The 27,684-nt window shown below is 47.6% G+C and overlaps 1 protein-coding gene across 1 annotated transcript in view; it reads left to right on the forward strand.

Annotated features, from left to right (window-relative positions):
• LRPPRC (leucine rich pentatricopeptide repeat containing) overlaps positions 1 to 27,684 on the forward strand; it is a 665,201-nt gene that overhangs the window by 609,057 nt on the left and 28,460 nt on the right. The window contains exon 33 of the mRNA XM_085612780.1: positions 14,600 to 14,739. Coding sequence (XP_085468906.1) covers positions 14,600 to 14,739 — 140 coding nt within the window. The remainder of the gene's footprint in view (positions 1 to 14,599; positions 14,740 to 27,684) is intronic.

A 27,684-nucleotide genomic window follows, 5' to 3' on the forward strand; every position in this document is an offset into this window, starting at 1 on the left:
CCTCTATGGTAGGCCCTAGGGCAGGGTGCATTGTTGGTAAAAGGTAGGTCATGCCCTGATGTGTGTGGCATGACCTAATAGTGAATTACAGCCATTTTCGTTTTTCACTATTGAAGGGCTACCTGCCTCCAATAGGCCAGACTGGGCAGACTGATTATTAACTCCGTTATAATCTATCTGACTCAGGGAGCATGGTAGCAAGTCGAGTTTAGTATCCCTGAACTAAGAATTTAATAACACACCCTTTAGGATGGATGGTTTTTAAATTCTATGTTTGAAAATAGCACTTTTAGAAAGTGGCTATTTTCTTGTCCAACTATCTACCGGTCTCTGCTGGTTTGGTGTGTGTGTCAGGGGCTGGGTGGCTCCAGAGGTCTGAGTGAGTCAGTGTGGGGTGAATGGGGCGTTTACACATAGAGTGAGGGAAGAGTAGCCTGCCCTGCCTGACACAATACTGGCTCCGCCTCCTGCTGGGCGACTGATAGCCCTGCTCCTGCCAGTGACAATACTGGCTCCGCCTCCTGCTGGGCGGCTGAGGACTCTGCCCTGCTCAGTGAATAGGCCAGGTGCCTCTGCCTGGCAACACCCACAACAAACCTGAGATGGTGGGAATCTCCCTGCTTGGACAAAGGGAACAAAGGGAAAAAGGGGTATAAGAGAAGGACCCCTGAACCAAGAACTCAGATCACTTCTGACAAGGAAACCTGTACCAAGGACAAGAAGCCTGCTGATCTAAGGACTTGCCTCCCCTTTCTGCCAGAGTGCTGTTTTGCTGTGGAGGAACCTGAAGGCTGCTTCTTTATTTTTGCCAAGGAACAAGGAGAGAGGAACTTGGTGTGTACTCTCTGAACACTTGCTAGGAAATCTCCAAGGACTGGAAGAGTGCCAGTCTCCTGTTGAAGTCACAGGGCCAAAGGACTTCACCATCTACTGAATTGCTGAATTGCTGGAAAGTGTTGTCTCCAGTACACAAGGGAAAATCTGCAGTCTCGACGCCAGCAGCAACGCCAATGAGCAGTGGGTATCGGCCCCGGCTCCAAGTGACCCCGTCTCGACGCCGGTATCAACGCCAGTGAGGAGTGAGTATCGGCTCCACCTCCAAGCGACCCCGTCCCGACGCCGCTGCTGATCGCATCGACTCGACGCCCTTCTCGACGCCGTGAGCGCTGCTCCGGCCCGACATCCCTCGACACCGCTGCGGATTGACCCGACTCCGAGGCACGATCGACGCCGACCTCGACGCCGACATCTCGACGCCGTGGATCATCGTTTTCTTCGTTTCTCAAGGTACTGTACTTGTGGGGTCTGTTGCAACTCCAGGCTCGACGTAGCGCTCCTCGCGGTCGACGCCGAACCTTGGGAATCTTGTAGACTCGACGTCGTGTGACTCCTGTGGGGGTTACATTGTTGCCAAAGAACTGTGCTCAGAAGAATACTTTGCTAAAGAACTATTTGCCAAGAAGAAACCTTACTTGAACTATTATTTTTCCTTCCAAAGAGTATTTATTAAGACTGTGGTATATTTTTGTCGTTATTTGGTCTTGTGCTAAGCCTTATATAAAAATACTATTTTTATAATAACTTCTGTGTCGTGTCCATCTGTAGTGTATTCACTTTATTACTGTATGTGGTCATAAATGCTTAACACACTGCCTCTGAGATAAGCCTGTCTGCTCTGCCAAGCTACCAAGGGGGTAGCAGGGGTTATCTGAGTGTGTAATCCCCTTTCCCTGACTAGAGTTGGTAGGTCCCTATTTGTCAGAAGTGTATACCTCTGCCAACTAGAGACCGCCGGTTCTAACATTGGTGGTCAGCGGTGAGGATTTGAACTTTGCATTTATGACTCATGTGCAGTGATTAGTGTACGCTACATAGTGAAAGCAGACCATAACGCAGCCACAGTCTGTTTGGTAGGATATTCTATTTTTGTTCTCCGCTTTCCTGGAGCTTATTTTTTTCTTAAACACTGCCAGTTTTGACCATGGAGAATGCCGGAGCTGCTACACCTGTGGAGAATGTTGTGGGGGAATTTGATAAGGAGAAGATAGATTCCTACACGCTAAAAGATCTAAAAGGATTTTGCAAGCAGTTTAAAGTTCCTACCACAGGTCTCACAAGGAAAGATGACTTCCTCAAAGCGCTGAAGGCCTGGTTAGAGGCCAGAAATCCCTCTGATCCGGTGGTGGTACCGGAAGAGGAAGAAGAGGAGGAAGAGCCCGCAGATGGGCCAGTGTCATCTCCAGGCAGTAGTGCGTCCTCTAGGAGCCTTTCCCCCGAAGAATTAGAAGACAGGGAGAAGGAGAGGGGGTACAAGTTAGAAATGGCAAAACTTAAATTAGGAGGGCAGTTGGAATTAGAGAATGCAAGAAGCAAGAGAGAAGCTGAAATGGAGAGCAAAAGATTAGATTTTGAGAGAGAGAAATTAGCGTTTGAACGTGAGAAGATGGTGAGGGAGATGGAGCTTAAAACTAAGAGTTTAGAGTTGAATCCCTCTGGTGGCAGCACTCCATCTGTGCCTGCAGAAAGTAGGTTTTATTTTCCTAAAGATGTGATCAAAGATTACAGTAAGAATGAAGATATTAGCCAATGGTTTAAAGCGTATGAGTTAGCATTGTTGGCCCACCGGGTCCCTGAGAAGGATTGGGGAACGGGGTTGTGGAGCCGCTTTACAAACGAGGGGAGAGATACCTTGTTGAGCCTTCCTGCTGAGGATAGGATGTCTTATACTCATATGAAAGATGCTTTAATGCTGAGATATGGCTTAACTCCAGAAAAGTACAGACAAACCTTTAGAGAATGTAAGAAGTTGCCTGGTACTACGTGGGTTGAATATGTGTCTTTTTTCTGCAGAACCATGGATGGTTGGATAAAGGGTAGCAAGGTTGATAGTTATGATGCTCTTTATGATTTGTTTGCTTGGGAGCACTTGTCTAATAACTGTTTTCCAGAGCTACGCCAGCACCTTGTTGATAGCAAGCTATCTAACCCTAGAAAACTTGCTGAGGAGGCGGACCGCTGGGTCAGTACCAGGGTCCACAAGGGTCCAGTGGGAGACTCAGCCAAAGGTGGGCAGGGTCCCCAGCAGAAGAGTGGGGGGGACAGGGGTAAACGGAGGGAGTTTCAGAAAGGGCCCCAAAGTAGTCCCCAAGGGAACCAAGGGAAGGGTTCCCAGCCTCCCCCTGTAAAGAAGCCAGAGGCCCCGACAGGTAAACCTGTTCACAGGGGCCCCATGACCTGCTATGCCTGTAAGCAGGTGGGACACCGTTATTATGATCCCCAGTGTCCCATGAAGGATTCGAATGCACCGCCGCGTGCACCCCCTCGTCAGGTAGCGAGTGTAGCCCTGGGAGGGGATGAGATGGGTGCCCCCGGTGGGTGGGGTCCCGCAGAAATGTCCCTGGTCTCTTTAGGAGACGTGGAAATGGTCCCTCCAACCCCTCTGCCTAGTAACACTAAGAAATATAGGCAGTGGGTGACCATTAATGGCCATAGGGTGGAAGCTCTCAGAGACACCGGAGCGAGTGTGACAGCTGTCAAGTGTCACTTGGTGTCCAGAGAGCAGGTGGTCCCTCATGCATTCTACCCCGTTGTAGCTGCTGACAACTCACAGAGTCAGTGTGAGGTAGCTCAAGTTCCCTTTGAGTGGGGGGAGGTCTCAGGTACTCTTCAGGTTGCTGTGAGGCCCGCCATGCCTGTTGATTGTCTCTTGGGCAATGATTTGGAGGACTCCCCTTGGGCTAAGGTGGAGAGAAAAGCGCATCTGGAAATGTTGGGTCTGCCTGAGTGGGTGTGTGCGACCACCCGGTCCATGTCAGTTAGTAAGGGTGTTGATGGGGGGCCGGAGCCTGAAAGTATGGCCCAAGTCCCAACCGTGAAGAGAAGAGGCAGGGGGCGCGGGAAACCGTCCCCCATCGTTCCCGCGGTCCAGGAGGGAGCAGACCCTGAGGGGGATGCCCTGGAACCGACAGGAGAACAAGTGGCCGAACTGGGAGACCTGCCCGAGCTGACCCATTGGCAGCAGGATGGTGGTCCCTCCAGGGAGGAATTTTGTGCTGAACAGAAAGTGTGCCCTTCTCTTGTGGGTATGAGGCAGCAGGCCTCAGCCCAAACGACAGGTGATCAGTCAGGATCACATTGGGTCTACTGGGAGAACGACCTCCTGTATAGCGAGCCTAAGGCTGCTGAACCTGGGTCAGCCCGTGTGCTGGTGGTACCCCAGCGCTTCAGAGCCTTCCTACTGGGGTTGGCTCATGATGTTCCGTTAGCTGGACATCTGGGGCAGGACAAGACCTATGACAGGCTTGTCACCCATTTTTATTGGCCTCAGATGAGAAGGGATTCAGATATCCATTGTAGGACCTGTCAAACTTGCCAGGCAAGTGGGAAAAGCGGGCGGAAGCAGAAGGCTCCCCTCCAACCTTTTCCCGTCGTCAGTACCCCCTTTGAGCGAGTGGGAATTGACATTGTGGGGCCACTGGACCCCAAGACAGCCATGGGCAACAGGTTTATCCTGGTCTTGGTGGACCATGCCACCCGGTACCCGGAAGCCATCCCTCTCCGCACAGTGACGGCCCCCGTGGTGGGACGGGCACTGATGGGTGTTTTCTCCCGCATGGGGTTCCCCAGAGAGGTGGTGTCAGACCGGGGCACCAACTTCATTTCGAATTATATGAAGTCTCTGTGGAAGGAGTGTGGGGTAACCTACAAGTTTACCACTCCTTACCACCCTCAAGGTAATGGGCTGGTTGAGAGATTCAACCGGACCCTAAAAGGCATGATCATGGGTCTTGAAGAACCAATGAGGCGTAAATGGGACGTCCTCTTGCCATGCCTGCTGTTTGCTTACCGTGAGGTGCCACAGAAGTCTCTAGGGTTCAGCCCCTTTGAGCTTTTGTATGGTCACCCGGTAAGAGGACCTTTGAGTCTGGTCAAAGAAGGCTGGGAGCAATCTCCCAGGAAACCTCCCCAGGATGTATATAGTTACATGCTGGCCTTTAGGAACCAGACTCGGCGCTTCAGAGATCTTGCTCAGGCAAATCTGGAGGCCAGCCAGGAAGAGATGAAGCGGTGGTACGATCAGAATGCCACTCTGGTTGAGCTTCAACCTGGTCAGAAAGTTTGGGTCATGGCCCCTGTGGAACATTGTGCGCTCAAGGACAGGTGGACCGGACCATTTGAGGTTGTGGAGAAGAAGAGCGATGTCACCTACTTGGTGGACTTGAAATCTCCCAGGAACCCCTTAAGGGTCCTGCATGTCAACCGGTTAAAGCCCCACTTAGAAAGGTCCGAAGTGGGCATGCTCCTTGCCACAGATGCTGGGATGGAGGAGGAGAGCGAGCCTCTTCCTGACCTCCTGTGTGCAAAAGAAAAAGATGGGTCAGTGGATGGTGTTGTCCTCTCTGACACACTGACCCCTGAGCAGCAGCAAGATTGTCGCCATCTGTTGGTACAATTCCCTGATCTGTTCTCCTTAATCCCTGGTGTCACTCAGTGGTGTGTCCATGATGTGGACACCGGGGACAGCACTCCTGTGAGGCACAAGGCCTACAGGGTGACTGAAAAGGTCAGAGCATATATCAAGGAGGAGGTCTCCAAGATGTTTGCCTTAGGGGTGGTTGAGTCCTCTAGCAGTCCTTGGGCCAGCCCAGTGGTCTTGGTCCCAAAGGCTGCAGCGCCTGGTGCTTCACCAGAACTTCGGTTCTGTGTGGATTACCGAGGACTCAATTCGGTCACCAAGACTGACGCGCACCCTATCCCCAGAGCTGATGAGCTCATCGATCGGTTGGGGGCTGCCCGGTACCTTAGTACGTTTGATCTAACGTCTGGGTACTGGCAGATCGCCTTGACTGATGGGGCAAAAGAGAGGTCTGCATTCTCCACACCAGATGGGCACTACCAGTTCCGTGTGATGCCCTTTGGGATGAAGAATGCCCCTGCCACATTCCAGAGGTTGGTTAACCAGGTATTGGCCGGGCTGGAAGATTTCAGCGCCGCCTACCTGGACGATATAGCAGTGTTCAGCGCCAGCTGGGAGGAACACTTGCGCCACCTCCAGGAAGTGTTGTTGGCCCTGCGCAGAGCAGGCCTCACAATCAAGGCTAGTAAGTGCCAGATTGGGCAGGGTTCAGTGGTGTACTTGGGGCACCAAGTAGGGAGCGGCAAGGTGGCCCCCCTGCAACCCAAGATAGATACCATCCTGGCTTGGGAACCGCCCAAAACCCAGACTCAGGTGAGAGCCTTCTTGGGTCTCACGGGTTACTACAGGAGGTTTGTCAAGGGGTATGGCAACATTGTGCACCCCTTGACCTCGCTGACTTCCCGGAAGCAGCCGAGACTTGTGATCTGGACTGACGCCTGTCAGAACGCCTTTGACACCCTGAAAACTGCAATGTGTACAGCACCGGTCCTCCAGGCACCCGACTTTTCAAAAGAATTCATTGTTCAGACAGACGCTTCAGAGCATGGTGTGGGGGCTGTTCTAGCACAGATGAATGAGGAGGGCCGAGACTTACCTGTAGCCTTCATCAGCCGGAGGTTACTTCCCCGGGAACAAAGGTGGAGTGCGATAGAGCGTGAGGCATTTGCTGTGGTCTGGGCGCTGAAGAAGCTAAGACCCTACCTGTTTGGGACTCACTTCCGGGTTCAGACAGACCACAGGCCCCTCAGATGGTTAATGCAGATGAGGGGTGAGAACCCAAAGCTGTTGAGGTGGTCCATTTCCCTACAGGGGATGGACTTTACGGTGGAACACCGCCCTGGTACAGATCACGCCAATGCTGATGGTCTGTCCAGATTTTTCCGCCTTAGTGATGAGGACTCCCTGGGTGAAGGGTAGTTCTCCCCACATTTCAGCTGGAGGGGACACGTGTTAGACCTGGCATCATTGGCATGAGTCTCTCCTCCATTTTTTTCTGTTTGCCTCCTCTGTTTACGATGTTTTTGCTGGTTTATTGCTTTGGGCACTGTGCCACTGCTGATCAGTGCCACAGTGCAAGTGCTCCCTATGTTAAATTGTTACATTGATTGGTGTTACCATGATTGGCTTGGTTGACTTACTGTTCAGACCCTAGTCTAGTGCACTGCGTGTGCCAAGGGCGTGTAAGTTAACTGCTGCTGGTGGGCTTGCAGCACTGGTTGTGCCACCCACAGAAGCAGCGTGTAAAATGTGTCTCAGGCCTGCCACCGCGGCGCCTGCGTGCAGTCCCTGACTGCCATGTCGACTTGGTAAGGAAACCTACTTACCCGTCTCTAAACCTTCACTTTGCCACATTTCAGACACCTCTATGGTAGGCCCTAGGGCAGGGTGCATTGTTGGTAAAATGTAGGTCATGCCCTGATGTGTGTGGCATGACCTAATAGTGAATTACAGCCATTTTCGTTTTTCACTATTGAAGGGCTACCTGCCTCCAATAGGCCAGACTGGGCAGACTGATTATTAACTCCGTTATAATCTATCTGACTCAGGGAGCATGGTAGCAAGTCGAGTTTAGTATCCCTGAACTAAGAATTTAATAACACACCCTTTAGGATGGATGGTTTTTAAATTCTATGTTTGAAAATAGCACTTTTAGAAAGTGGCTATTTTCTTGTCCAACTATCTACCGGTCTCTGCTGGTTTGGTGTGTGTGTCAGGGGCTGGGTGGCTCCAGAGGTCTGAGTGAGTCAGTGTGGGGTGAATGGGGCGTTTACACATAGAGTGAGGGAAGAGTAGCCTGCCCTGCCTGACACAATACTGGCTCCGCCTCCTGCTGGGCGACTGATAGCCCTGCTCCTGCCAGTGACAATACTGGCTCCGCCTCCTGCTGGGCGGCTGAGGACTCTGCCCTGCTCAGTGAATAGGCCAGGTGCCTCTGCCTGGCAACACCCACAACAAACCTGAGATGGTGGGAATCTCCCTGCTTGGACAAAGGGAACAAAGGGAAAAAGGGGTATAAGAGAAGGACCCCTGAACCAAGAACTCAGATCACTTCTGACAAGGAAACCTGTACCAAGGACAAGAAGCCTGCTGATCTAAGGACTTGCCTCCCCTTTCTGCCAGAGTGCTGTTTTGCTGTGGAGGAACCTGAAGGCTGCTTCTTTATTTTTGCCAAGGAACAAGGAGAGAGGAACTTGGTGTGTACTCTCTGAACACTTGCTAGGAAATCTCCAAGGACTGGAAGAGTGCCAGTCTCCTGTTGAAGTCACAGGGCCAAAGGACTTCACCATCTGCTGAATTGCTGCAAAGTGTTGTCTCCAGTACACAAGGGAAAATCTGCAGTCTCGACGCCAGCAGCAACGCCAATGAGCAGTGGGTATCGGCCCCGGCTCCAAGTGACCCCGTCTCGACGCCGGTATCAACGCCAGTGAGGAGTGAGTATCGGCTCCACCTCCAAGCGACCCCGTCCCGACGCCGCTGCTGATCGCATCGACTCGACGCCCTTCTCGACGCCGTGAGCGCTGCTCCGGCCCGACATCCCTCGACACCGCTGCGGATTGACCCGACTCCGAGGCACGATCGACGCCGACCTCGACGCCGACATCTCGACGCCGTGGATCATCGTTTTCTTCGTTTCTCAAGGTACTGTACTTGTGGGGTCTGTTGCAACTCCAGGCTCGACGTAGCGCTCCTCGCGGTCGACGCCGAACCTTGGGAATCTTGTAGACTCGACGTCGTGTGACTCCTGTGGGGGTTACATTGTTGCCAAAGAACTGTGCTCAGAAGAATACTTTGCTAAAGAACTATTTGCCAAGAAGAAACCTTACTTGAACTATTATTTTTCCTTCCAAAGAGTATTTATTAAGACTGTGGTATATTTTTGTCGTTATTTGGTCTTGTGCTAAGCCTTATATAAAAATACTATTTTTATAATAACTTCTGTGTCGTGTCCATCTGTAGTGTATTCACTTTATTACTGTATGTGGTCATAAATGCTTAACACACTGCCTCTGAGATAAGCCTGTCTGCTCTGCCAAGCTACCAAGGGGGTAGCAGGGGTTATCTGAGTGTGTAATCCCCTTTCCCTGACTAGAGTTGGTAGGTCCCTATTTGTCAGAAGTGTATACCTCTGCCAACTAGAGACCGCCGGTTCTAACAATCACCTACCTAATTACTTGAAGTGTATAGCTCTTGCACCTGTTTATCTATTTTGATTTTTATATTTCGCATGTTGTTTCATTATCTTTCATCTACTTGTATGCCATGTTTGCTTTATATCATCTTACTCATGTAAAGCGCTCCGATACCTCTGGGTCTAGCCAGCGCTATATAAAACTTTTAAAATAAATAAAATATATAAAAACCTCTAAAAACTACCCAACGTGAAAGCAAGCAATATTTCCTAGACAAAGGTGAAAACCATTTATAATAAAAGTTGCTTCTTGGAGATTTCATCTCTAAGGTGAAGAAACTGAATGGCATAATCAGGGAAGTCCTTGCAAAAACAAACACATTGGATATAACAATAGCCATTAAAGATTTCTCAAGATGAGAGGCAGATTCTTCCTGTCCTGAATAGGAAAAAATGGGTAAGCACCAGCAGTTGATGCACTGCAGTCCCATGCTAAAAATATCCAATTTTTGATCTCCGACAGTGCAAACTCTGTCATACAATAGATCCTCATCCTGGTGCACAGGTGTGCAAATTTCAATGTACTGTGGAGCATAGACATGGACCACAACTCACTATCGGCCTCATGGCATTTAACAAAAGAAATAGGACCAACTTTAATCAATAACAACATACCTTTTTTGAGATACCAAAACCCCCCACTAAGTTGGTGAAAATGGAGCACTGAAAAAATTGTAGTAAGAATTTCCCAAATGTAAAACTTCATACCACTGGAGTAAAAATAATCTTTAGCGCTTACTACAGAAGAATCATGCAGAGAGCATCCTGTGTAAACAAAAACAGCTCCAGCAAAGCACAATGTCCTAACTTGAAACCCCGGTTACAAAAGGGAGGAGCAATCCAACTGCCCGAAGAGAAAAACATGATCCTTGGTTTGGCCCTGTATGCAGATAGAGGAGAAAGACATTCTTAGCAACTAGAAAGACAGCCAGATCCAGACATAAACCGGCAAAATCAACATGAATTTAAAAAATTGATTTGAAAAAAATTGACTGGATACCAGAGGCATAGATAGTCAGCTTTCAAGTAGTCTGCAGACATGATACATGTTGGTCTGTAAGGGCCGTAAGAGCTGATAACAAGAGGAACATTGAAGCTAAGATTTCAGAAGAGACCTGGATAAAGTTCTCTGAGTCCATCTTAAACTCCTCTTGGCCAAAAGAGACAGGTTTTCTGTAATGTTCCACCAATTCCTCACTTTTTTGGGGGTCCTATAGAATGCTGTAATTCCAGTATCATAGTGCCACTGTACAAGAAATGATCCTTGCATACACTAGCCCTTTGCAGTGATAGAGAAATATAAAATCCTAAGCAAGTTTTAAGGTGAGTTTACAGAGGATTTGTAAGAGAAAGGGACACGAGTGGTTAGATTGCCATATGTGCTCCCTAGGCTACTGTGTATGCTGGTTAGCAGTGTATGCTTTGCAGAAAGCAATAGCCAGTTGCTGTTATAGAGATGCAACTGATGTTCTTACCGTCCACACCTTGCTCCCCAAAAGAGAAAACCAACATTGCTGGCACAGCACTGGAGACAACAGCGTTGGGACAATATCATGATGCTTAACATTTTGCTTTCCTGATTATTTATCTCTCTTCTGATCAACACTTCTACCAGCAAATATTTCACCTTTTGAGCCTTCTTCAGGCTCTTGACTGTATCCAGAGAAGTTGAACTTGGCCTCTTATGCTGATAGGTGGAACCACAGCTCCAGCTCTTCTGTGGTGCCTCCAATGATGTCAGAGCTGTATATAGCTACACCCGGCACTCTGATGTCTGTTCTAATATTTGTGACGGATACTTCTAACCGAAGATTCCCCACCTTCATAATATATCTCCAGAGAATCCTTCAGTAATGCTCCTGCTCATCTGTAGGTGGTGCCATATGGTTCCACAATGACTCTCTATCGGCCCAGAAGTTAGATTGGAGCCACCCAAATTCAGGAAATTCAGAGGCTTCTCTGGGTGGAGGGGAGTTTAGTTATAGGCAACATCAACCCTCAAAGCCAACCAACTTTTTTTTTTTTTTTTTTTTTTTAAGCTGTGGTCATTGCACCAGCAGAATTTTCGTGATTCAGCCGGGACAGCACTCCGACAACTCACCTTCCCGTGCTGCAGCGTCTTTGAAGATGCTTTTGTTTAGTCTCAGCGACCCATGTCGGGGAAGCAGGAAATCCATCACATTGCAGAGATGAGTCTTACTAATCATCCAAAAGGTTATGTCCCATTGTTTACTTCTACCTCTCCCTACCATCCCCCACATCAGAACTCATTTCAGAAGAACACTTCAAAATCCTGTTGCAGGAGTGTCAATCTTTTTCTCACCACCGGTGCCAATGAGCGGTTCTGAATGAGGGATGGGTTGTTACTATCATTTGCTTGTCTCATAGAAGGACATAGACCTCAGTCCTATTCAAGACATTTGCCCATTCAATAAATTTCTGCTTAAGGACATATTCAAAAAGCTCACACAGACCCAGATTGGTCGACTCTGAAACCTTGGCATTAGATTGCGTCCTTGGACTTGTAGGACATTTATTTCCATATACCTGTCCTGCGGTCCCACTTTTAGATTGCCATGCACTGGTGCAGCCTTACTTCAGGCCCCTCGAGTGTTCACAATAATTATGGCAGTGGTCACTGCCCATCTTTGGAAAATGGAGGTACATGTATTCGCGTATCTTGGCAACTTGCTCCTGAATGCATGGTCCCTGGAGTCCATCATGGACCACATACAGAACACGGGTTCACAACGTCATAAAGAGCTGAAGTCACTCCTGAGCCTCACACCAAGCATCCCATTTATTGGGGCAATGGTGGACACAGTGACTTTAAAGGCTTTTCCTCTGCCAGAGCAAGCCTGGGACAATTGAGATCTGATCCCCATGTTTTGGGATCAGTCCTGGGTCCCCGTGGGGTTGACTCTAGCATTGTTAACCTAATGCATCCTCTTAATCCTGAATACTAGCTGGCACATGTGAGCCTTGCAGTCAAACCTCAAATTTTGGTTGGCCCAAAATCGAGGTTCACTCTACAGCTCCATCCACATTTTAAAGGAGCCTGCACTTCCATGTTGTTCTGCAGCAATCAGGGCAGAGTGGAGTCCTGAATCCTGTAACAGTAAGTGCTACACACTCAAAGGTACCTGGACCAGCAGAACATCTCCTTGGCTGCCAACCACTTAAATGTGGTTCCCTGAATGCCATAGCGGGTGAACTGACCAGGCGTCATCTGGCAGACTACAAGTGTTTTTCTCCATCCTGAGGTGATGCTGGTGTCTTTGGTCACTAGGGTACGGCCCGGCTAGATCGATTTGCCACCGTCAAGAATGCTCAGTTTCAAAAGTTTTGCGAGTTGGAGCTTCCTCCATGGCACTTGTTATGTGACGCATTCTGGCTGGAACAAAAGGAGAGACTTCTATATGCCTTTCCCCCACTACCTTGTTATTGGGGAGCCAGTGAAGTCTCCTGAGGTACGATTTGATGTTGGTGCGGCATGGGATGTAGAGTATGAGTTTTGTAGTTGTGGTCTGGACGGTCGGGAGTCTGTGTAGGAGTTTTTAGGAGATTGTGGCAGAGTGTTGCCTAAGTCCAGCCTGCTGGTGATGAATACTTCAACCATTTGAAGATCTTTTGCAGCATGCCTTGGATGTGGAAACAGAAGGTGCACACTCCGTTGACTTGAGCCGTCATGTTAAGCTTGTTTTAGAGTATGATCCGTAGATTTCTTTGTGGTCTGTGGGTGTTGGTCCTGGCTCTGACTGCCACCAGGTGTAGTCACAATGGAAGATCTTGTTGCTGAAGACCACTAATTCCATTTTGTCAGAGTTGAGCTGCAGGCAGTTGGTTCACATACAATCTGCTACCATGGTTATGCAGTCCTGAAATTGGTTCTGCTGGTGGGTGTCTTGTCTGTCAGAGAGAGGATGAGTGGGTGTAGGAGAAGACTGTGCCTGTGATCGGATGATGTTGCAGATCTCGGTCATGTATATGTTGAAATGGGTGGGGAAAGGAAAGGAGGAAGGCAAGAAAGAAAAGAAGGCAAGAAATAAAACGAAAGAAAGTAAGAAGGAAAAAAGTCAAATAAATGAAGAAATGAAAAAAGGAATTGACAGGGTTCCAAAGATAGAGCACCCTCATGACCTTGTATTCAGATGTCATGTGAGCTGCTGGTATGGTTTGAAAAAGCCAGTCCGTTAAACAAAAGCCAATTCTAAAGGAATTTACAACAGCATTGCCAGGAAACAGTAGCTTATAAAGCTGGAATGTGCCATGTGCTCCTATCTGGTAGAAAACGTCCTGCTTTTAGCCCCATATCATATAAGCTCTACAAATAAAGGCAACAGTAAATATATAATAAAGTAAAAACAAAAGCACTGACACTGAAGGGAACTACCGTGTGCTGATGGGCTCCTTGTGAAAGGTTTAAATGCAGTCACTCAAAGGGAAGCTAGCCATTGGCTAAAGTAGGCTGGCCCGTTGCCTCATGCTGTAGTGGATGGAAGCAAAGCGTGAATGACACAAGTACAAACCAATGGATGATGAGAGGTGGCTTAAAGTCCCTTTATGCAAGTATATTTTACATACATTTATTAGTAAAATCAAAAGGTCTTGGCTAATGGCGGGCCTAAAAAGGGATCAGCACTGGGTGTAGGGGCATGGGGTAGGAAGTTAAACAGCTAAGCAGTAAAAAAGGGTTGAAGTCGGTTATATTCAGTCTCTTCTGCTTGAATTTGTTTTTCCATCTATGGGTTTAGGCGTATTCATTGAAAGTGAAGAGTTTTTGTCTTTTGTGTGAACACCCCATCCTACTGTTTTCTTGACGATTTGTAGGTAAATGAGAGATCCAGTGCAATTATGGGCAATCCATTAACTTCTACATATGGACGTACATATTTCCACCCATATAGTCAAATCGCAAAAGGCAAAATAATGTTTCAAGCTTGATTTACCCTGCACGGGGCCTACTCCTACATAGTTATTTGTTGATGCATAACATATGTTCAGATAACGAGTAGACAGAGGTTTTGAACAGATAATAATAAATACCATACTTTGTGTCTGGAAAGATGGCTATGGGAAATGAAGTTGTGCATTTCATTTTTTATGACCTACTTGTCTGCATTAATTATTCAGGTGCATTCCCCCTCATGTTTTATTATTACATTTAAAGTTTTCATTGGCTCTTCCAGTGACCTCGTTGACTATTTGTTATACATAAACAGAACTCGCGTCACAATTACTTAGGCATTGCGCGGGTCAAGGTTTGGTGCAGCAAGAAATGGCGTTTCTTCTGACTTTATGCATGCAGCCATTAGTCGTTTCACTTTGTGTTGGTCCTTTCTGCCCTAATGGAGGTCTGGGTACTTTTAACACCGTGACTTTGTGTAATATTAATGCAAAACTCTAAAACATTCATGTACTTGTTGTTTCTGCTCTGGCATTGTCTTTAAACCTTGGACACCAAGCCATTACAATATTATTTTTTTTCCAAGTGATAACCTTGATGCTGCAGTGGAGTACGTTGAGCCTCTGCTTATCCCAGGAGCACAAACCTCGGATGTACCAATCACAAGCATGGCATATGTGTTCAGGAAGTTGATGGAAGAACGGCTGGATTCTGCATTGGAAAAATGTGAGTTTTAAAAATTCAACTTTTACAAAACGCCTTTCATTATCATCATTCTACGGCGACCAAAATGGCAACTTTTGTACCACATAAACTAAAGTGCCGTGCCTACTCTAAATATTGGTCGGAGGTTGCTATATTGCACACCATTTTCCCTAGATTTGCTGTGCGTAGAAAAATACAGAGTAAGCCAATAGGTCTTACCTTTGATACCAGGCACCGACCTATTGGCTTTATAAATGTTTTTTTTTTTTGCCCCAGATGGCCACCAGATATGTGCATGTATGCATAGCGGGCGTCTTGGAACGGATTAGCTTTTGTATTTTTAAAAACATTATAAAATGGCCACAATATATTACCTTCAATGCAGGTCATTCATTTTCCAATACTTTTTTAAATAAAGTATAAGAAAAACCACAGCACGATCACCATCTTACAGTGGGTTGTCATCTTTCCAGAAAGCTGGACGGTGCTGTTGGCTTTGTAAATGCTTGTGATGGCATTCAGGAAGCACTGGCACAGCCAAAAGCACCAATCAGGAATGGGCAGTATTAGGTGGTAGAGAGTGGTGGTGTGGCCACATCCTATACTGATGGGAGAGTGGGTGCAGAATTGTTTGGGTAACAATAGAGAGGTTAACAAAGGGTACTACCTAAAGCCCTCTCACTGTCCACGAAATGCCATGGCTTTACAGACTCCCCACATTTGGCCCCCAGCCGATGGCCGCTCTTAAAGAAAATGCCAACAGTAAGTGGCTAAAAGGGATGACCAAAAGCATTGGTGACGTGTGTATATATATATATTCTCCCAGCCACTAACTCCAAAAGCTTTCTGCACGGTTGTAGGCATAGTGTATTAGGGGGCACTGATAAACCAACTCTTTCCGTAATATATATGAAAGTATTGTCCATTGGCATAGAAGTCACTTGCTTACATTAGCATGCTTTGGAGAAGATCTTAATTTATATTAGCACCTTGGATGGAATGGCAGGAGCTGACCAGCAAATAAAGTAATCCCTGTGCAGGCAATTTAAAACAAGCATTTTGTGGCTGTCTGCTCCCTACTGCGATGTGCTTTGTCATTGTGGGCACCATTGTACCCCCACCTGCAAGCTTCACCCTGAGCATAATGGTGCTCCTCTCCTTCAACTGCTTCTTTGGACACTCCCATCTGATGCTCTTTTCTGAAACCTCTGAGTGATACTCCATGCCAGACCCTATCCTTCCTTGTCAAAAGGGAAGTGTTTGCAGTGTTCAGGCACACGGTCAGTTGACCTGTGTTCAAGCAACATAGACCAGCCCCCAGTGATCTTTTGTCTTTATTATTTATATTTATTTATTGTGGACAAAGCAATCCTGCACCTGATGGTGGTACAGGTGTCGACAAGTAAAGTCACTCCTGATGCGTTTCTATCTTATCCTCTCGGTAAAGAATGGAAACAAGTTGATATGTTCAGAAAGAGAATGTTCTCTTCGGCTAGTTTAGCATTAAGATCTTTGAGCGCAGGTACACCCATGCTTTATGGGACATGGCCAGTGAGATCTTGCTGAAAGATCTTAGAGCTTCTTTGGCTCAAATGATACATGATGACTAGGATATGACAAAGTAGGTCTTACGTATTGGCTTGGGCACCACAGACTACGTTGCAGAACTATTGGCACCAGTATAGTGCTTAGAAGGCATGCCTGGATGAGAGCAGTCCTATTTTCAGAAGATTTCCAAGTTTCTTTAATTTACATTCATTATGATGGTTCTTCTGGGACAGCAAGATGTCTGTCAGTCTGTCCCACAAGGAATGTGAGTACCTCCACCAGAGGCAGCTGGTGTTGAATGACCTGAGAACATGACTGGCAGAGGAGAACATACATTTGGCAAATGACTCCATGCATTCGACTCTGGTGGGGTTCAGAAACCCGTTTGGGTTTAGGAGACTAGTGGACGCTTGCACCACCATGCTCTCCGGAATGGGATGCTCTAAGAGGAAATCGAGATGGGGAGGGTGGAGGTGGTTAGTCTGTGCAGTCTTGTCACTTGTCTATTGACTGGGGAAAGGGGGGCCAGATGCTAGTTTTGTCGATGCCCCTCAGCTCATCTGTGAGAGCCTTGTTAAAGAGTTGTTGAGGTTCTTGGCTAGTTTTCTGTGCTTGTGACTTCTGTCAACATGTTGGTCTTGACTTCTAGGGTAGGTCGGATGAAATCCTTTACTTCTGCTGCTCTCTTGATCACAGTGGCGAAGGAAGCATATTTCTCAGTTGCCAGAGGAAGGTTGAGAGAAAAAACACCAATATCTGGAGTCATATCCAGACCACTGGCATCTTGTAAGTCCTCCAAGATATTGTCCTCATTTCAAGGAGCATATTCATCACCGTGATCATCATACTCATACTGTATACTTCTGGATCCCAATAGGCTTAAGGGAGTGGTGATTGCAACCTCAAGAGTGGTAGATGGGTCTCAGATTCTGACATCTATCTGCTCCTTTTCTGGCGTCAGTGCTGGTGTCGAGGCTTGGACTGGCGGCCTTGATTGTGGAGCAGATGGCAGCATTGCATGCTGCGTTGAGGTTGGAGTCAGTGGAGCTGAGTTAGTCAAGTTTGCCGGCTTTAGAACTAGGTCTTATGGTAAAGTAAGCGTCGGGGAGGGATCCACCTCAAAACCTTAGGGTCAACCTGAGCTAATAGAGGTGCTGTGGTGTTGCTAAAAGCTCTGGCATGTTGGGAGCAAGGTCAAAGCAGTTCCAAAATCAGAGAACGATTTTGGCCTGGAAGTACCCGAGCCGTCTCGTGACTGAGTGGTGGGATGATGGAGACCCATGCTTGGACTTTTTGGTGCAGACAGGACAGAATATTTTGTATCAAAGTATTTTTAATAAATGAGACATCTTTACATATAACTGTGTTCAGGGTTTAGACAGTGAAGTGATTGGGATGAGGGATGTATTGATACCCAACAATATCATCCAAAATTATCTTAAATGATTCGCATTAAAGAGTGAGTGACACAAAAGGGACCTGAAAGCATTCTGCCATCCATCAAAGGAAGGTTGGTGCTGATTTCCGCACCCAACCTGACTGCTATATGGCACTGTAACAAGCAGGGTGGAGTGGGGTCCTACATCATGCCCTCACGTCTCCCAAGGTGGCTGATCCAGCAGAACATCTATCCGGTAGACAACAGTCTGGCAGGATCTCTAAATGCCAGCGTAGACAAGCTGAGCAGGCTTAGGCTGGCAGATCATGAGTGCCATCTCCATCCTGGGGTGGCAAGTGACAGCTTTTATCAGTGGTGCGTGCCCTGGATAGATCTGATGGCTGCTGTCAAGAACATCAGTGTTAAAATGCCTGTGCACTAGAGTTTTCCCAGAAAAGTCAGTGGAGTCTCATTCTGACTGCGATGGATCACAGATCTCCTGTACAAATTCCTGCCACTTTCTCCTTTCTCAAGTATTTGGGAAAGTCAAGACAGACCTGGCACAAGTCATCATAATAGTAAAGGAACTTGCCAGGAAAATTGGTACCCATATCTCCTGGGCATGAGCATTTGCTTTCTGATCTGGTTACCTCTTCGGGATTATCTCCTTTCTGAGCAACAGGGGAAAGTCATGCACTAGTCTGTCCTCAACCTGCACTGTCATGCTTTGAGATAGAATGGCGACAGTTCAATGTGCTTGGTCCGCCAGCAGCTGTTGGTGTCATCTTTGTAGTCTGACGCCTTTCACCAAAGTCTATCTATGCTGGGAGAAATGTGTTGCCTGGTGGGGTGCTAATCATCCCGACGCTCTGCAGGCCAAACATCTGATGTTAAATTGTTTGTTTCATCTTTGGCCTAGCAAGGCCTTCCGGTGGGCATAGATATGGGTTATCTGTTGTGTTTACCTGATCATCCCTCTCTATTTAAATCACCTGTTGTGATGTGATTTATCAAAGGTCTGATTCACTCTTCCCCCAAAGTTGCTCATCATGCCACAATTGGATTTTAAATTAGTGATGACATTGTGTGGTGATGAGTCAGGGGTTCTTAACACTGCATTCCACATTCTGTGTTCCTCTGCTTAGGAATTTGGAATGCAGGGTGAAGGGTAAGCTGGACAACATTCTGTGAGATTCATTTGGAGATTGGAGTTTGCTGAGACTGTGGTCTCAGTGTATCATCTTTTAGCCGTGGGGTGTTGTAGTTGCGATGTCAGGGGATGAGGAGGGTGTGAGCCAGGTCTCGGTGATAAAAAGCTTGTCTGGTCGAGGTGGTGATTGTGTCTCAGATTTATGTGGCCTGCTTGAAGAGGGGTCGGGCGTTGAGCAGCATGCAGTGGAGCTGTTCTGAGGGTTTGGAGTTTGGCTGTGTAGGTGTGACGAGGATTTCGGTATTGCAGATGAAATGGCATTGGTAGCAAGAGAAGGCTCCTTCCGTGGATATTGGGGAGGAGCGGCAGCAGTTTTTTTTGCGACTTCTGGGGCAAGGATCTCAGAGGTAGTTTAGCGATGGATGGCCTGCGTTCCTGGTGCTGGGCGCAGTTGGGCACAGACTGGCTTGCCCTGTGAAAAATGTTAAGTGTAGAGCAGGTGGGAAGGTAGGTCATTTTGGTAGGGTGTGCCAGTCTCAGAAAGATATGGTGAACGCAATGGAGGTAAAGATGTGATACTGGTTGTTCTGGGTGGTGAGTCAAATTGCGTTGACCCATATTAAAACATTGTAGTCGATGGCAAGGAGTTGAACCTATTGATTGATTCTGGAGCAAGGATGACAGTGATTGCCCATGAATTGTGGTATCCAATTTACGGTGGTGAGAAAAAACGTTTCCCTCTGGACAGAAACCCAGTCACATATGAAAACTGAACTAACTGCATATTTTGAATGTCAAATGAAATTCAAGGACAGAGAAATTTTATGTAAAGTATGTGTATCCAAAAAGTGGTTGAATATATTAGGTTTGTACCATGAAAGCGTATTTGGAATGACTTTGAGGCCAGGAAGAGAAGTTGAGCTGTCTTTGGTTATTGATAGTGATCACAAGGGACAAGGTCAAAACACTGGCAATAATTGGACTAAAGAATATAAGGCTGTTTTCAGTAACAAGCTGGGTAGGATCAGAGGGTTTAAGCACAAAATGTAGGTACAGTCTAGTGTTTCCCCAGTCCAACGCAGGCTAAGAAATGTGCCATTTAGTGTTCGAGAAGACATAGCTGAAATTCTTAGGAAAATGTGTATAGATGGTGTTATTGAACCAATTAATTCATCGTTATAACTAAACAAAATGGTCGCACACTGCTCCACCCACTAGCGTGTTACCCTGAAGAACTGTGGTCCCTGTAGTCAGCGTCGGCGGGTACGCCTATGCTCAGTGGTGCGTGCAAGTCAGAGTAGCGTTAGCCATCCCTGGACACGTGTTTCGCGGTAGTTGCCGCTCGTCAGCAGGGAGTAGGAAGAGTGTGGGGTTGCATGTGTAGGCTGCTAAAATCATATCAGGTCTGGTACCTCTCGTAGCAACGCAGGTGCGTAACCTACAGCCCGTCAGCTGTCGGGGCTCAGGGAGCCACTAAATAACTAAACAAAATGGTCGCACACTGCTCCACCCACTAGCGTGTTACCCTGAAGAACTGTGGTCCCTGTAGTCAGCCTCGGCGGGTACGCATATGCTCAGTGGTGCGTGCAAGTCAGAGTAGCGTTAGCCATCCCTGGACACGTGTTTCGCGGTAGTTGCCGCTCGTCAGCAGGGAGTAGGAAGACTGTGGGGTTGCATGTGTAGGCTGCTAAAATCATATCAGGTCTGGTACCTCTCGTAGCAACGCAGGTGCGTAACCTACAGCCCGTCGGCTGTCGGGGCTCAGGGAGCCACTAAATAACTAAACAAAATGGTCGCACACTGCTCCACCCACTAGCGTGTTACCCTGAAGAACTGTGGTCCCTGTAGTCAGCATCGGCGGGTACGCCTATGCTCAGTGGTGCGTGCAAGTCAGAGTAGCGTTAGCCATCCCTGGACACGTGTTTCGCGGTAGTTGCCGCTCGTCAGCAGGGAGTAAACAAAATGGTCGCACTTCGCATTTTGTAATTCATCGTTATAGTTGTCACTTTTAGTGATTGCAGGGAAAAAAATAGTCAATTGAGAGTTTGCATTGATTTGATGAACCTTAAGGTGATTTGGGTAGACTCTACCTCTTCCTCGCATAGATGACATTATTACTACATTTTCTAGCACGAAAGTGCTTCGTAAAATCCACTTGGTGTCTGCCTATCATCGGGTAGAATTAGATGAATCTTCTAAATACCTAGCAGCTTTTGTGTCTCCGGTTGGTACATTCCAATCCAGAAGGATGCCTTTTGGTTTGGCATCAGCTCACTCTGTGTTCCAGAATGTATTAGATGATGTATTAAAGGACATCAAGGAAGTGGTGACATTCCAGGATGATATCCTTGTAGCAGGGTAGGATGTTCAAAGTCATGACAGAATTGAGCACATGGTACCTGAAAAGGTTGACCAAATGTGGTATCTTTGCAAATGTAAAAATAATATGAAAGGAAATGTGAAAAGGAAGTATTGGATATTTAGGACATGTGATTTCTGAGAAAGATGTTGAACCCAGAACAGGTTTGGTAGAAGCCATTAAAGAAGCGGCCAGTATAAAAAAAACAAAGAGCAAGTCACGTCTTTCCTAGGAGTTTGACGCCAAGTTCATAAAACAAATTTCAGCCAAAACTGTGCATTTAAGAGAACTAGTCAAGAAGCAACAAGTGTTTGTTTGGACTTCTGAATGTTAAAATGAACTCACAGCTTTGAAAGATGACATGGTATCTGCTGCAGTACTTGCACCCTTTGATCCTACCAAAGAGTGTATTATCACAGTGGACTCGAGTAATGATGGTTTGGATACCACACTAGTTCAAAAGTATGAAAATGGAAACAAATCAACAGTAATTTTTGCATCCAGGTCCCTGAAAGAAAATGAACAAATCTTCTCTGTTATATTGAAAGAATTTTTGGCCTGTTGCGGAGTGTTGGAACGATTTAAGTTTTTTTAAATGGGGTGAAAACGTACCCTCAAAAATGATCCCAAGCCATTGGTAAACATACCTGGTGGTTTGCTGATCAAAGATAGCTTGCCTGGGTTCGCCAGATTGAGTTCTGAACTGTTGCAATAATTTCAATATTGAGTATATTCCGGGTGGTAAAAACACAAGGGCTGACTTTCACGTTCCCTGTGTCCCAATAAGGAACAATCTATGAATTGAGAGTAGGAGGATGAAGAATGTATGATGGCCTCGGTTGATGTGTGTCAGGGAAATGCATTTACTGAAGATGAATGGATGAGTGAAATGTTGGGTAATGAAGATTTGGAGAATGTCAAAAAGTATGTCAAAGAGAGTTAGCCTAGGGAAAGAGCATTATCGATGATAACGATAAACCAAATGACGGTCCCTTAAAAAGTACTTTAAGGGCGAAGAACCAGGGGAAACACTGTAATAAACAACAAAAACAACTCCCCACTCAATGCTTTAAAGACTGGTAATATATCCAGAATAACATGCCACATAAACTTGCAGTTTAAACCATTTATTATCAAAACATATATGCCATTTTTTTATATAGAAAATGTTCTCTGTCACAAATACATGTTCGAACATTATATATAGATATATATATATATATATATATATATATATATTTATACATATATATATGTAAGCAGGTTTTGTCCAAAGGAACGAGGACGCGCACAACAACAGGTAGCTGAAACGAGAGCTCTTTATTGACGCGTGCAGCTTGCCGGTAGGTCCAGATAAGTTGCGATGCCTGACGCGTTTCGGGCCAACCTCGGCCTTTGTTCACAGGCTATGAAAGAAACAAAGAAAGCTTCAGAATCTCCAACACCTCAGCATAAATTTCTCTTTTGGCGCCCTCGTTGAGCTCTCACAGGTGAGTCGTTTTAAACACTGCATGCTGGGATGTGTAGTTCAAAAGCGTCCCTGGTTTCATAGTTGCGAAGAATTCATTTCAGGGGAAATTCTTCGTGCAAAGCCCTCCAGTGGGCTTCCAGACAGAGCGGGCAAGCTGCTTCCCTGTTGTTGCTGCAGTGGGGTAGTGAAAAGTTCGGTGCCCCTGCAGCTCCATTTGAAAAATATATGTGGCGGCAGCGTACCTCACGGCGGGACAGCCGTAATAATGTAAGCAGGTTTTGTCCAAAGGAACGAGGACGCGCACAACAACAGGTAGCTGAAACGAGAGCTCTTTATTGACGCGTGCAGCTTGCCGGTAGGTCCAGATAAGTTGCGATGCCTGACGCGTTTCGGGTCAACCTCGGCCCTTGTTCACAGGCTATGAAAGAAACAAAGAAAGCTTCAGAATCTCCAACACCTCAGCATAAATTTCTCTTTTGGCGCCCTCGTTGAGCTCTCACAGGTGAGTCGTTTTAAACACTGCATGCTGGGATGTGTAGTTCAAAAGCGTCCCTGGTTTCATAGTTGCGAAGAATTCATTTCAGGGGAAATTCTTCGTGCAAAGCCCTCCAGTGGGCTTCCAGACAGAGCGGGCAAGCTGCTTCCCTGTTGTTGCTGCAGTGGGGTAGTGAAAAGTTCGGTGCCCCTGCAGCTCCATTTGAAAAATATATGTGGCGGCAGCGTACCTCACGGCGGGACAGCCGTAATAATGTAAGCAGGTTTTGTCCAAAGGAACGAGGACGCGCACAACAACAGGTAGCTGAAACGAGAGCTCTTTTGACGCGTGCAGCTTGCCGGTAGGTCCAGATAAGTTGCGATGCCTGACGCGTTTCGGGCCAACCTCGGCCCTTGTTCACAGGCTATGAAAGAAACAAAGAAAGCTTCAGAATCTCCAACACCTCAGCATAAATTTCTCTTTTGGCGCCCTCGTTGAGCTCTCACAGGTGAGTCGTTTTAAACACTGCATGCTGGGATGTGTAGTTCAAAAGCGTCCCTGGTTTCATAGTTGCGAAGAATTCATTTCAGGGGAAATTCTTCGTGCAAAGCCCTCCAGTGGGCTTCCAGACAGAGCGGGCAAGCTGCTTCCCTGTTGTTGCTGCAGTGGGGTAGTGAAAAGTTCGGTGCCCCTGCAGCTCCATTTGAAAAATATGTGTGGCGGCAGCGTACCTCACGGCGGGACAGCCGTAATAATGTAAGCAGGTTTTGTCCAAAGGAACGAGGACGCGCACAACAACAGGTAGCTGAAACGAGAGCTCTTTATTGACGCGTGCAGCTTGCCGGTAGGTCCAGATAAGTTGCGATGCCTGACGCGTTTCGGGCCAACCTCGGCCCTTGTTCACAGGCTATGAAAGAAACAAAGAAAGCTTCAGAATCTCCAACACCTCAGCATAAATTTCTCTTTTGGCGCCCTCGTTGAGCTCTCACAGGTGAGTCGTTTTAAACACTGCATGCTGGGATGTGTAGTTCAAAAGCGTCCCTGGTTTCATAGTTGCGAAGAATTCATTTCAGGGGAAATTCTTCGTGCAAAGCCCTCCAGTGGGCTTCCAGACAGAGCGGGCAAGCTGCTTCCCTGTTGTTGCTGCAGTGGGGTAGTGAAAAGTTCCCCTGCAGCTCCATTTGAAAAATATATGTGGCGGCAGCGTACCTCACGGCGGGACAGCCGTAATAATGTAAGCAGGTTTTGTCCAAAGGAACGAGGACGCGCACAACAACAGGTAGCTGAAACGAGAGCTCTTTATTGACGCGTGCAGCTTGCCGGTAGGTCCAGATAAGTTGCGATGCCTGACGCGTTTCGGGCCAACCTCGGCCCTTGTTCACAGGCTATGAAAGAAACAAAGAAACGCGTCAGGCATCGCAACTTATCTGGACCTACCGGCAAGCTGCACGCGTCAATAAAGAGCTCTCGTATCAGCTACCTGTTGTTGTGCGCGTCCTCGTTCCTTTGGACAAAACCTGCTTACATTATTACGGCTGTCCCGCCGTGAGGTACGCTGCCGCCACATATATTTTTCAAATGGAGCTGCAGGGGCACCGAACTTTTCACTACCCCACTGCAGCAACAACAGGGAAGCAGCTTGCCCGCTCTGTCTGGAAGCCCACTGGAGGGCTTTGCACGAAGAATTTCCCCTGAAATGAATTCTTCGCAACTACGAAACCAGGGACGCTTTTGAACTACACATCCCAGCATGCAGTGTTTAAAACGACTCACCTGTGAGAGCTCAACGAGGGCGCCAAAAGAGAAATTTATGCTGAGGTGTTGGAGATTCTGAAGCTTTCCTTGTTTCTTTCATAGCCTGTGAACAAGGGCCGAGGTTGGCCCGAAACGCGTCAGGCATCGCAACTTATCTGGACCTACCGGCAAGCTGCACGCGTCAATAAAGAGCTCTCGTATCAGCTACCTGTTGTTGTGCGCGTCCTCGTTCCTTTGGACAAAACCTGCTTACATTATTACGGCTGTTCCGCCGTGAGGTACGCTGCCGCCACATATATTTTTCAAATGGAGCTGCAGGGGCACCGAACTTTTCACTACCCCACTGCAGCAACAACAGGGAAGCAGCTTGCCCGCTCTGTCTGGAAGCCCACTGGAGGGCTTTGCACGAAGAATTTCCCCTGAAATGAATTCTTCGCAACTACGAAACCAGGGACGCTTTTGAACTACACATCCCAGCATGCAGTGTTTAAAACGACTCACCTGTGAGAGCTCAACGAGGGCGCCAAAAGAGAAATTTATGCTGAGGTGTTGGAGATTCTGAAGCTTTCCTTGTTCCTTTCATAGCCTGTGAACAAGGGCCGAGGTTGGCCCGAAACGCGTCAGGCATCGCAACTTATCTGGACCTACCGGCAAGCTGCACGCGTCAATAAAGAGCTCTCGTATCAGCTACCTGTTGTTGTGCGCGTCCTCGTTCCTTTGGACAAAACCTGCTTACATTATTACGGCTGTCCCGCCGTGAGGTACGCTGCCGCCACATATATTTTTCAAATGGAGCTGCAGGGGCACCGAACTTTTCACTACCCCACTGCAGCAACAACAGGGAAGCAGCTTGCCCGCTCTGTCTGGAAGCCCACTGGAGGGCTTTGCACGAAGAATTTCCCCTGAAATGAATTCTTCGCAACTACGAAACCAGGGACGCTTTTGAACTACACATCCCAGCATGCAGTGTTTAAAACGACTCACCTGTGAGAGCTCAACGAGGGCGCCAAAAGAGAAATTTATGCTGAGGTGTTGGAGATTCTGAAGCTTTCCTTGTTTCTTTCATAGCCTGTGAACAAGGGCCGAGGTTGGCCCGAAACGCGTCAGGCATCGCAACTTATCTGGACCTACCGGCAAGCTGCACGCGTCAATAAAGAGCTCTCGTATCAGCTACCTGTTGTTGTGCGCGTCCTCGTTCCTTTGGACAAAACCTGCTTACATTATTACGGCTGTCCCGCCGTGAGGTACGCTGCCGCCACATATATTTTTCAAATGGAGCTGCAGGGGCACCGAACTTTTAACTACCCCACTGCAGCAACAACAGGGAAGCAGCTTGCCCGCTCTGTCTGGAAGCCCACTGGAGGGCTTTGCACGAAGAATTTCCCCTGAAATGAATTCTTCGCAACTACGAAACCAGGGACGCTTTTGAACTACACATCCCAGCATGCAGTGTTTAAAACGACTCACCTGTGAGAGCTCAACGAGGGCGCCAAAAGAGAAATTTATGCTGAGGTGTTGGAGATTCTGAAGCTTTCCTTGTTTCTTTCATAGCCTGTGAACAAGGGCCGAGGTTGGCCCGAAACGCGTCAGGCATCGCAACTTATCTGGACCTACCGGCAAGCTGCACGCGTCAATAAAGAGCTCTCGTATCAGCTACCTGTTGTTGTGCGCGTCCTCGTTCCTTTGGACAAAACCTGCTTACATTATTACGGCTGTCCCGCCGTGAGGTACGCTGCCGCCACATATATTTTTCAAATGGAGCTGCAGGGGCACCGAACTTTTCACTACCCCACTGCAGCAACAACAGGGAAGCAGCTTGCCCGCTCTGTCTGGAAGCCCACTGGAGGGCTTTGCACGAAGAATTTCCCCTGAAATGAATTCTTCGCAACTACGAAACCAGGGACGCTTTTGAACTACACATCCCAGCATGCAGTGTTTAAAACGACTCACCTGTGAGAGCTCAACGAGGGCGCCAAAAGAGAAATTTATGCTGAGGTGTTGGAGATTCTGAAGCTTTCCTTGTTTCTTTCATAGCCTGTGAACAAGGGCCGAGGTTGGCCCGAAACGCGTCAGGCATCGCAACTTATCTGGACCTACCGGCAAGCTGCACGCGTCAATAAAGAGCTCTCGTATCAGCTACCTGTTGTTGTGCGCGTCCTCGTTCCTTTGGACAAAACCTGCTTACATTATTACGGCTGTCCCGCCGTGAGGTACGCTGCCGCCACATATATTTTTCAAATGGAGCTGCAGGGGCACCGAACTTTTCACTACCCCACTGCAGCAACAACAGGGAAGCAGCTTGCCCGCTCTGTCTGGAAGCCCACTGGAGGGCTTTGCACGAAGAATTTCCCCTGAAATGAATTCTTCGCAACTACGAAACCAGGGACGCTTTTGAACTACACATCCCAGCATGCAGTGTTTAAAACGACTCACCTGTGAGAGCTCAACGAGGGCGCCAAAAGAGAAATTTATGCTGAGGTGTTGGAGATTCTGAAGCTTTCCTTGTTTCTTTCATAGCCTGTGAACAAGGGCCGAGGTTGGCCCGAAACGCGTCAGGCATCGCAACTTATCTGGACCTACCGGCAAGCTGCACGCGTCAATAAAGAGCTCTCGTATCAGCTACCTGTTGTTGTGCGCGTCCTCGTTCCTTTGGACAAAACCTGCTTACATTATTACGGCTGTCCCGCCGTGAGGTACGCTGCCGCCACATATATTTTTCAAATGGAGCTGCAGGGGCACCGAACTTTTCACTACCCCACTGCAGCAACAACAGGGAAGCAGCTTGCCCGCTCTGTCTGGAAGCCCACTGGAGGGCTTTGCACGAAGAATT

Source organism: Triturus cristatus, chromosome 6, assembly GCF_964204655.1.
Source record: "Triturus cristatus chromosome 6, aTriCri1.1, whole genome shotgun sequence".
NCBI classification, from domain to species: Eukaryota; Metazoa; Chordata; class Amphibia; order Caudata; family Salamandridae; genus Triturus; species Triturus cristatus.